This window comes from Ochotona curzoniae, unplaced genomic scaffold (genome assembly GCF_017591425.1).
Source record: "Ochotona curzoniae isolate NIBS_2020 unplaced genomic scaffold, NIBS_Ocur_1.0 scaffold_4701, whole genome shotgun sequence".
Taxonomy (NCBI): Eukaryota; Metazoa; Chordata; class Mammalia; order Lagomorpha; family Ochotonidae; genus Ochotona; species Ochotona curzoniae.
The window spans coordinates 59893446-59905736 of NW_024467122.1; the positions used below are offsets into that span (position 1 = coordinate 59893446).

General features: G+C 35.2%; 1 protein-coding gene across 2 annotated transcripts in view; it reads left to right on the forward strand.

Annotated features, from left to right (window-relative positions):
• UNC13C (unc-13 homolog C) overlaps positions 1-12291 on the forward strand; it is a 500819-nt gene that overhangs the window by 95381 nt on the left and 393147 nt on the right. For both annotated transcript variants that reach the window (XM_040969448.1, XM_040969449.1), the window contains exon 2: positions 11751-11773. In XM_040969448.1, coding sequence (XP_040825382.1) covers positions 11751-11773 — 23 coding nt within the window. The remainder of the gene's footprint in view (positions 1-11750; positions 11774-12291) is intronic.

The window sequence follows — 12291 nt, forward strand, 5'->3', positions numbered from 1 at the left end:
AATGGACATTGGGAGGCCTGCATCATCCTTGGATCAGTACAACCAACAGCAATTCAGAACTATCCGAGCCACTTGGGCAGAACCCTCAGAATATGTGCACACTGGGACCCTGAGTTGATATGAGGTGGTGGTTCCTCAGCCCTGGGTACTGCAACATTTGGAAAGTCGCATGTGGCTTCCCCCTTTGTCTCTTCCCTTCCCCAAGAAACAAGAAGAAATAGTAAATTTGGAAACAATGAGTTCACCCAATTTCCCCTAAACTTATATCCTCCCATGTAATCATGATCAACCATGTAATCATTATGAAAAAATTAATAGGGTCCAGCATGGTAGCCTAGCAGCCAAAGTCCTCACCTTGCACAGGACAGATCCCATATAGGTGCTGATTCTAATTCTGGCAGCCTCACTTACCATCCAGCTCCCTGCTTGTGGCCTGGGAAGGCAGGGACGGCTCAACAGCTTGGGACCCTGCACCCCATGGGAGACCCAGAAGAAGTTCCTGGCTTCTAGGTTTGGATCAGCTTAGTTCCGGACATTGTGTCCGCTTGGCTGAGTGAATCATCAGATGGAAGATCTTCCTCTCTGTCTCACCTTCTCTCTGTATATCTGACTTTCCAATAAAAATAAATAAAATCTTTTTAAAAATAAAGGAACAAAAAAAGAAGGAATTGTGTAAGTTTAACATATTCCTAAAATGTGAGTTTTTAAGTTGAGATTCCACCGATTTTTTTTTCATTGCTTTTTTGGAGAGAGCTGTGAATATTCAGTAACTCATCAGTTGCTCAGAGATTATCCTTCACTAGATAGCATTTTGATTCTTTTTTACTTCTGTCAAAAAGTTTTCCATAAATGTGCTGTGTTATCCATTATGTTGCATGTGCAATTCTTTCCACCAATACTTTAATCTCCGTGTTACTATAAACATAAAATCATTGTGTGATTGGATAGAGTGATTTTTTGCCATGCTTGTATTAACTATTCTAGTTCTTTTACTTATCCATATAAATTTTAGGGATATTCTGTTTGTAATTATTAAAAAATCATTTTGCATATTTAGACAGTTTACACTCATTGTCATGATTGTATTGTTAATCATTAACAATCATCATATTGTTTTGTTTCCCATGGTTGTCGCCTAAGTATTTTTCCTGCATTGCTGTAGGTTATTCATACTTTACTTTTTGAATATATTTCTTTATGCTGTTACTAGAGTATTGTGTATTCTTTTTCTAGTGTTGCTTTTAAAGATTTACCGCAAAGTTGAAGCAGCATCAATTTGTATGTAGGAATTCTGGAGGTAAAAATTCGGATGTGGTTCTCATTGGGTTAAAATCAATGTATCAGTGCGGCTGCTTTCGTTCCCAAGGCTAGGATAAACCTACGTGTGACTTTCTGGCTGCTAGAGGCCAGTTGTAGTTCTGTCTTCAAACCCATCAAGAATTTGTTGATTTTTCTCTTTCACAATTTTTAACTCTGACTTATCTTTGAATTCCATCCGTTGTTAAGGATCCTGTTGATTATATATTGACTTCTCTTAATAACTCTAACTCATACTCCTATCTTAAGATTCACTTCTTAGGAAACTTGCCTCCATATACAAACTTTTTAAAAAAATCAAACAATATATTTTCAGTATGAAGTTTAAACCTTTGTACCCAAGAAGTCTAACTGATCTGCCCTCTTCTGTCTAGTTTTGGGTATCTTACGTTTTATATATGATAGCTGGAGTTTTCAGTTGCATTTAATGAGAATGAGTGTCTATATTTTTTCTAGTAACAGAAATTCATTAATACTTTTATCCTGTTATAGCAGTGTTTTGACTTATACATACATGATTTTGTCAAGTGTGCATACATTTATACATGTACATGCCATATTAATTCAGGTAATTTTACTTGGTATTTTGTACATGTGTGATACTTGTTTATAATTTTATCATGTAATATCAGGTATCTCATTTCAGGTTCAAGCTTCTATTAATTTGAAAATTATGTGGGTATATTTTTTTCTATGTCCATTCTAATTTAATAATCACATTTGTATCACAATGGAATTCTATGTTTCACATAAAATTAATAAAACTTACATTAAAAAGTATCTCATATCCTTTCCTCAGGAAAGAATGGTTCTAGTTATTCAGTTTCCTTAGTAATTACTGGTTTGTTTAGTTTTTCCATTATGTTTGACAATATATACTCAAACATATACAGTGATACTCTAGCACATTTACACAATGTGTAATCATCAGAGTAATTGCCATACACACCACCTCATTTCTTCATGCTGGGAAATTTCAATATCTTCTCTATTAATTTGAAATTACAATTGTTGTCACCCGTAATTAGCCTGTGCTATAAAACATTAGAAGTTATACTTTGCATCCAGTTCCACAACTTTGTCTGTTAAGCATCCCACTCTTAGCAGGTGGAGGTAGCTATAGTCTCTGCTTCAGCGAGGTAACCTTTTTCAGTGTCCACTTGTGAGTAAGCATATGCTGCATTTGTTTCATTAAACTTAGTTTTTACTTAACATTGTGGCACCTAGTTCCACCCACGTTATTGTAAGCAACAGAATGCCATTTCTATTTTTCTGATTGTTATTTTTTGATGTTACACATTTTCTCTGTCCATCCATCAGTGTTCTCCTAGTGTTATTCTCGAACTTGATCATTACGAATAGTGCAGCAATGAACATACAAGTGCAGATGCAACTTCTGCATTCCAATTTCATTTTCCCTGACTACATACCAAGTAGTAGTAATAGTACATAAGGCAATAGTTCTATTTATCGTTTTTAAAAGATTAATGCATTTCTTTACATATAGGGGAAGAGAGAGAGGTCTTCCATCCTTGCATCATCACAATAGCCAGAGCTGGATTTTGCTGAAGATAGGAGCCAGAAACTCCGTTAAGATCTCTCACATAGGTGGCAGGGGTCCAACACTTGGGCTGTCTTCTGCTTTCTACGGACGTTAGCAGTTAGCTAAATGCAGCAGTGGGACAGCAGAACTAGAAGCAGCACACTGAAATGTTGGTGTCAACATCCACAGCTCAACCCCTGTGCCACAACACTGGCCACTTATTTCGAGTTTATTAAGGCACCTAATACTGTTTTCCATAATGACTGCACTGATTTACATTCTCACCAACACTTTAAGGGAGGAACTCTTTACAGCCTCTTTACCACCACTTGTGAAGTTTTTATCCTTTTGGTTATAGCATCATAACCAGGTCAATGTTTGGCCGCTTATGCTATTGATTTTCATGTCCCAATACCTTGTGTTGCTGAGCACTTTTTTCATATACTTATATATACATATTCTGGGTATTTATCCTTTGTCATATGAATAGCTTGAAAATGTCTTCTTTCACTCTGCAAACTGCCTTTTCTTGTTGATTATTTTTTGATGTACAGAAAGTTTATAATTTGACATAATTTCATTTGTCTGTTTTTGTTGCCTATGATTTTTGGGTCCTATCCAATTTTTGTTTTCCCAAATTAAGGTCTTGAGCATTTCCCTTAAATTTTCTCCAAAAGATTTATCTTTAAGTCGTTGATCTATTTTAAGTTGATCTTTCCACATGACGAGAAAAGAATGTGTTCTGGTTTCATTCGTTTTCAACATGAATAATGTTTTCCAAATATAAGTTACTAAAGCAATTTTTCTTTCTCTAATGTCTATTTTTATAAACATTATAAAAACAGAAAATCAAGCCAAAACAATGCCTCCACCTCAACACCCAATAAAGTCAGCTGCAAAAAGATAGGTTCAGAATCCCCATTCTCTTCCATCGATCCAAATACATAATTTTATGCCAGCGTTATACTGACTGTATGACTACAGCTGTAATTTGAAGTCAGATGTACTAATACTTCCATCTTTGTTCTTTTTATTCAGGATTATATTGACAGTTTAGGAATCTTCTGTTCCTGTAGATAATTTTTAGGACTCTGGTGTGTCTGAGAACAATGCCATTTCCCCTTTCATTGTATCGAATGAAATTGTATTGGAGGAATACAATTTTCATTGTTTGAAGGAGTTGTATTGAATCTAGATCAGTTTGGGTGTTATGGTCATTTAGCAATATTAATTCTTCTAAACCATGAACATGAATCTATTTGTATATGTCTTTGAATTCTTTCATCAGTGAAATACATTATCGTATCACTTCATTCATGGCCTCCATGTAGGCTTATTATGTTGTAGTGTCATTTTGACTCAATATTTCAGGTTACCCCAGGATGTAAATGAGAAATCAGTGGTGATTGAGGAATGAATAACATTAATCCCTCATTCAGCACTCATACAACTGTATTGAGAAATACATATGCAGTTTGTAAAATGCCACACTGTGGCATAAAATCCTCTCTGTGCTTGTAGCATATGATAAATATTGCTACCTTAGAAGACAGTTCAAATAATTTAGTTATTGGCTGGGCAAAAACTAATTTGTACACAATGGGTAGTCTGTAAAACCTAATGGTATCTCAAGTTTCCTCTAGTGATGTTAATAATTATTCTTGGTATTGCTTTCATATCCCTTGTGATAGCTTTCTCAGACCTACTAGGCAATTTTCTATAATCATGCATTTTTGGGTATGACAGTAAATAAACCAAACCATTTCCCAAAAACAATAATGAAAAGTAGCGTGACAAGTGGGGAATTGATGCTATTAAGATGCATTTTAAAGCAGGAAGATTTATGGGAGCTCTATGCAAGATGGGCTAGAGATCCAATTGTTCCCTCTTGGAAACATTTTCTATCTAAATTTCCTTCAGAAATATCAAGGGAGGAAACACAAACATTTTAACTTTTGTCTCATTTATTGTAAATTGATTATATATGCTTCAAAGTTAGATATTAGGGATTAATTTTGAGGTTTCTTTTGGTCAGTAATTAATAATTGTGTATTCCTTGTTAGAAACATCACTACACAGCTAGATTCCTTAGCTGTGTGCTCTGCGAATCTTCACGTTATCCTTGAAGGTGCAGTGAGGATCAGGGAGGTAACATTTTGCTTCAGATCATGTGCACATCCCTTGCTCTGGGAAATGCACATTAGAACCTGTGCTGGACGTAAACTCAAGAGAAGCACATGTATTCTGTGTACTCCTGTATATTTGAGCTGTTAGCATTAAGGCTGCCTTTCTTGTTATTATTTCCTTCGCTATGTGGAAACCTTTTAGTCTGGGATAATGCCGTCCACCTCTTTATTTTGCTTTTGTTGTCTTGGATGTCATGTCCAAAAAATCAATGCCAAGATCTCTGTAAGGATCCCCTCCTTTCCATCACCTCCTTGTGGTTTTCTAGGAGTTTTGAGGTTTCAATTTTACATTTAACACTTTAATTTATTTTGCCTTAAGTTTTCCTTATATATGATAAAAATAGCAGTCCAATTATACACCATTTTTCCTCCACCATCTTTTTCCCATTTTGTATTCTTTGCCAAGAATCTAATCAAAGATTAGATGACCATATGCACATAGGTTTATTTCTGGGTTCTCTAATCTGTTTTGTTTTTACACAAGTATAATATTGCTTGATTTTCTTTCTTTTTTTTTTGGTGCTACTTTTTGTGTACTGACTGGTTTGTTTTGGAAGAAATTTATGAATATAAAGAGAGATTTAATGTCTCTCATAGGTACAGTTCTAAGATGAAAACTATGCTTCCCTCCATCTCCTTCCTTCAATCCACCTCTTTTTTTCATTTCATTTTTTCTTTAGTCTTTGCAAAGACATCACTTTAATCTGCTCTGTAATCACAGATTTAACTCATCACTAACCATAATACTCAACATGTAAAAGCAGGAAGATCACAGTTCCACAAGAGTAAAAATAAGAGCTGAAATTGACTATCAGATAATGAGAAATCTGTTTCATCCCTATAGATTTTTCTGTATTCTGTATTGATTGCCCAAAGCCTTGTATACAGCTTGAATGTGGAGTATGTGATGGCTCCAGGTTTCCTCTTACACAGAATTTTTAAAAAAATAACTTATTATATAAAGTGGACAAACTTGGTATATTTCACAATTCAAATTTGGAATTGAATGATACTTTTTACCCTATCATCTTTCCTGCCCATGTTCCTCACCTACCCGACTGCTTCACCAATTCTTTCTTTCTTTAAAATATTTTTTACAATAGTATACGTTCATTTCACTTAGTAATCCAAGCTTAACACTCCAATGGGTAAAGATATCAACATACAGCAAATAGAAAGAAAATAAACAAATAAAAATCTGCTATTCCTTGCCAGTATGAACAAAGGCTATTAACAATAATGAAATTTTAAAAATGTCAGTTTCAATCATTTAGTTATACTTATTTGGTAATCTGTGTATAAGTTACCAAAGGTCACAAAAAACATATATTTGTCTTTTTCAGGCTGGCTTGTTTCAAAAAGCATGATAGTTTCCAGGGGCATCCAATTTGTTGCAGAAGACAAGATTTCATTCTTTTTTTATGATTCAAAGGAATTCTCTCTCTCTCTCTCTCTCTCTCTCTCTCTCTCTCTCTCTCTCCGTCCCTCCCTCCCTCCCTCCCTCCTTCTCTCCCTGTGTGTGTGTGTGTGTGTGTGTGTGAGAGAGAGAGATGGCATGAGACTACATTTTATTTATCTAGATTGCCTTTTTTACTTAGGTTTTACCTGAATTTTTGGATGGAGATTGTGTTCAATCTGCACATCACTTTGTATAGTATGAGATTTTAATAACACAAACCCTCCTGGATTTGTCTTGGGATTATGGCCCAATAAAACCATCAGAAATGGAAAATAGCACAGATTAGAAATGGGTTTTATAAGCTAGCATAGCAAACATCATAGTTAAACTCTATACCATAGAGTACTGGTCATTTATTCTTATTAGCATGTGAATTCCTTGCCCAGCATCACAATTAAGCATTTTAACCTATATCACTATCAGGTAATAGAACAAAATCAGACTCAAAGTACAGTTTACTGGATTCTTATCAGTTTTGCATCATTTTAAAATCAGAAACTATTAAGCGAAAACATCATAAGCTATATAATGTGTTATGAATTCTTCCAAGGTGTGAATTTTGGGTATGTTTCTATTTGTATTTTCTGCAAATGATTTCATAAATTTTTAAATAGCTTTCAGGGTAGTTTTACAATTTTCATCACTGTGGTTAAATTTATATCCAGATGTTTTATTCTTTTAAAGATATTATAAATGACACATATTCTTCGATTTATTTTCTTATACTTTATTAATAATATGCAGAAAAGCTGCTGATTTAATAAGATTTTTTTCCTTGTTTCCTTGTTTCCTTGTTATCATATTACTGATATCATATAACACTGATGTGTTTTTATTCTAAGAATTTTTTTCTGGTGTCTTTAGAATTTTTTCCTTAGAGGTATATACATATGTAAGACCACCTTATTTCCACACAGAGAATTTGGCCATTTCTTCTGTAATTTAAATGCTCCCTTCCGCCAGTGTGATTGTTGTAATACTTCTAGTACTTCATTGAATAGGAGCAATGGGAATGGCTTGCTTCCAATGTTTGATTTAAAAAAAAAAAAACTTTCAACTTTTCACTGCTCAGTTAACGGATATATAGAGTGTTCTTATTCTCAGATCTGTTCCCTTTGTCACTGAATTGTTGAGAGTTTTTAATCATGTAAAACATGTTGTGTTTTGCCAAATACTTCTCCCCACTTATTGAGATGAGTATATAGTTTTTGACCTTCATTATGTTAATATTGTATATTATGCCTGTAGATTTGTATATATTGAACCAGTCTTTCATCTAGGGATAAATCGAACTTGATTTTAAATATTATCTTATAAATATGCAGTTAAATTTGGTGTCCTACCATTTTTAAAGTCTATATAAAAGGAACAAATTTCATGTATACAACTGAGGAGATAAGTGTGTCATTGCAAAAATTAAAAGAAAAATAGCTAAGGTTGGAGGAAGGAGGGTGGGTAAAAAACAGGATGGGATGTAGCAATGAAAGTTATCACTGTGCTGCTAAATCTGCATTGTAAAACATGTTAAATTTGCTCATCTTTTATAAATAATATAGCTTTAAAAATCATAAAAAAAATAAAGCAAAGAAAGAGGAGAGAGGATGTGAGGGAAGGAGGATACAGTAGGAAGTATTCTACAACTGTATACATGAAATTTGTTTCCTTTATATAAATAAACTTTTTAAGGATTTTTTAAAAGATTTTTATAAAGATTTATTGCAAAGTCAGATTTACAGAGAGGAGGAGAGATAGAAAGATATTCCGTCCAATGATTCACTCCCCAAGTGAGCGCAACGGCCGATGCTATGCCAATCTGAAGCCAGGAACCAGGAATTTCTTTCAGGTCTCCTACGCACGGGTGCAGAGTCCCAAAGCTTTGGGCCGTCCTCGACTGCTTTCCTGGGCCACAAGCAGGGAGCTGGATGGAAAGTGGAGCTGCGGGGATTAGAACCAGCACCCATATGGGATCCTGGCATGTTCAAGGCGAGGACTTGTAGCCGCTAGGCCACCCCGCCAGACCCTATAAATAAACTTTTTAAAAATAAGAAAATGAAGGGCCTGGCGTGGTGGCGCAGTGGTTAAGGTCCTCGCCTTGCACACCCGGGAGCCCATATGGGCGCCGGTTCTATCCCAGCAGCCCCGTTTCCCTTCCAGCTCCCTGCCTGTGGCCCAGGAAGGCAGTCGAGGAAGGCCCAAAGCTTTGGGACCCTGCACCCGCGTGGGAGACCCAGAAGAGGCTCCTGGCTTCGGATTGGCATAGCATCGGCCGTTGGGCTCACTTGGGGAGTGAATCATCGGACGAAAGATCTTCCTCTCTGTCTCTCCTCTCTGTATATGCCTTTCCAATAAAAAATTAATAAAAAAATAAATCTTAAAAAAATAAGAAAATGAAATAAATCAATTATAGCAGGAATAGTATCAATGTGATCTCACTTATATATGGAATTTATTTTAATGTAATCTCCGAGAAGTTAAAACTATAATGGTGTTTCAAAGACGTTGAAGTGGTCACCTGGGAGGGAAAGAAATGGAAAGGTAGATTAATGCACAGTAAGTCATAATTAGATGGGTGAAAGATGTTCTGGGATTCTGTTACTCAGTAAACTATATTATTAATACACCATTTTTCTCTATTAAAAACAATATGGGCCATAGAATATTGTTTTCACAAAAAGACAAGTGTTAAGTGAGCATGTTAAATATATATTCTCAGAACATCACTTACTATAAATGTGTGCAATTGTATGTCTTTTAAAAAATATTTCTGATTGATAAAATAAAGCAAATGCTAATTATGATTCCTTATGAAGGACTACACTATTGTAACAAAATGGGAAAAATCTGACGGGGGTGGGAGTTTGGTAGGGAATCCCAGCCTATACAAAATTGTACCACAATTTAAAATTCAAAATAAAAATATATTAAAAAATGCTAAAAAGAAGCATAATAATGTTTCCTGCCTCTTCCTACCTTTTGTCATCCTACCCTTTATTTTCCTTATGTTTGTTTCAATTTTATTCTTTAAATCGTTGTTAGGTTCCTTCCATTTCAGTTGTTAAAGGTTTGGTAGATAGAGAGTATGATATTGAGGTGTGACAGCAGTGGGTGAAGATCCAAGAACTTGGGCCGCTGCTATCCAAGAAGAAGGCCTGCATGGGGTCCCAGGCTCCTGCTTGGGCTTGGTTTCACCCAAACTTGTAACAATTTGGAAGAGTCGATCAGGAAATGAAATTTCTCTTTTTTGTGAATCTACCTCTCTGTGGCAATACCTATCAAATAAAATGAGTAAATGAATAGACCTTATTCATTGTCTCCCATTGATACCTGTTGTTCTCTCAGCCGTCTTATTCAATAAGCCTTCTCTGGCACTTGAGCAGGGGGCTGAATTGGAAGAGGAGCAGCCAGGACATGACCTAGGGCTCCAACATGGGATGTCAGTGTTACCGTATACAGCTTGACATGCCATAATGCCAACCCTAGTTTGGGATGTTTGAAATCAATATAATTTCATTAATGTATTAACTAGTTATTGCTAGTATGTAAAAGGCAGCTTTTTACTATTATTATTATTTTTTTATATTATTAATCAAATAGTTTCATTGTTAAGTGCCTTATTAATTCTTAAAAATTTCCAGGGAATTTTTGTATTCTGCATATGAAATTATAATAATTGAAAATAGTAACTTTGTTTCTGATTTCTAATATCTGTATTATTTATTTCTGTTCATGTTTTAGTATACTGGGTAGAGTTTCCAGAAGCAAATGTTAATAGTAAACAGCTTGGCTAGACTTTTTGTGATGCTGGACGTGCCTGACTACATACAAGTTAATGTCTCTGAAAGGCAGCTGATCAGATTGTATTTGACCTGAGGAATATCCATTCCAGTCCTGTTATTTTGTACATCTTAAAAAATTTTGTTTCAAAGCCTTGAATCTGTTTCTGGTTATGTTTTACTATCTTGAAATTCAGCTATGATAAATTTTCAGAGCAATTGATGAATCATATTCAGTTTGTTATTGCATGATTTTAAATCATCCTTGGGGTAAACTCATATTGGATATGGTATGTTAGCTGAATAGCACTTAAAATTTGGCATATATTACATAGTACATTAAAAGTTAATGGTCATGAAAAAGATTTCTTTTTCTATTATGTAATGTGTTTTATCATGATTTGCGTTTGAATATATAGCTCAGAGAAATTGGAGCAATTGTACAGAAGCTTTAGTTGCAGCATTCAGTCCAACCACAATGCGTCAAAAATATGAACACATTTCAGATTCCATTAGTAAGGTTCATATTTAAGCTATATGACCTGTGACAAATCTGTCGGTTTGTCAGGCTCATCTACATAGACCGATTATTTAAATTCAATGAATTCCAAATTCACTTAAGCTCTTGCATTCTGCTCATTTGAATGCTCAGAGAAGTCTTCCAGTTTTGTGCTAATTAACAAAGCTGAATACATTTGAGAGTACCAGTATGTTAAGTAAAAATGTACTATGTCCTTATGACCCTGAAAGATTGAAACCTGAATTTATCAAACAAACTAGCCAAACATTCAGACTATATTCTATTGTCCAACAATTTGGATTCACAAGTGGTTGAAAGTGGGAAATTTTGCCCCTATAATTTAACTTATATTATAATGGGAGGCTATGGGAAAACCAATCCAAACCCGAAAATTTGAATCTAAAGAGCAGCAGACAGGGGAGGAGGAGTCGTCTTGCATTTGTATTCCATTTGTGCCATTTACTGTTTGTGATCTGTATACCTTCTGGTAGGTTTCTTATTTGTAACAGACATTCAGTGTAAATAGCCTTTGGATTCTCATATTCTGTGATAAATAACTCCTTATGAAAACAATTTTAGATAGCTGATCTGAGTAGCTGATCTCCCTTGATTCTTTCAATGTAGTACTGTGAAGCAGTTATGCAATGTAATAGTGACGGAAATGTCTGTCTCCTTCCTGTTTCAGAGCCCCAGTTAGAGTATAGGACCTCTGATTCAACTAATTCATTTGTGATATGACATGCTTTCTTTAGTTAATCATGTTTTATACTTTCCAATCGTTCTGTGACATTTTCTAGCTTTCTAAATTACAATGGACTGCCCCATCCCTTGAAACTTCATACATTTTTTAAAAACAATGTAACAGTAACACTTGTTCATATGTGTGTTTCGATGATTTCTTGAAATGTATTCCATCTAACTTGTATCCCTTCTTTTCCTGATTCTCTTTCAGATAGCAGTTCTGTGGATGAAAAGGTTTTAAATCATACTTTTTCTTCCCTCCTGAGGGATCTTGTCTTTTGTACATGTTTGTTTGTGACACACTAGACTTGTTTTGGTTCCTTTGTTTCAGTTGTGAAATGTGCATGTTATCCCAGCTTTCCATTCTTTGGTTGTCTTTTAATTGTGCCCTGATATGTTGCATTTCTGAAAAGGTTACACCTTGCCAGCTGCGCTTACTTTAGCTTACACTTGCCTACCTAGGGTCTGCTACGGTCAAACCCAGCATCTGTTCTTAAGTCTGGCTAAATCATGACCTTCCTGACTGATTCATGAACATCACTGTGCATATCAAGTTTTAAGGGTCAATCGTATAGAGAATATAATCTATATTACTGGTCTCTGCCAATGCTTTTGTTTAAATGCTGACGGCCAATTTCCAAACCACCACTCCCCAAAACACAGCTTTGACTTGGAGCTGACCCTGCTTAGCATCTGTCATACTAGGTGTTACATGTGTAGTGCAGTTGACCCGTGTTCTAAATTCATGTGTA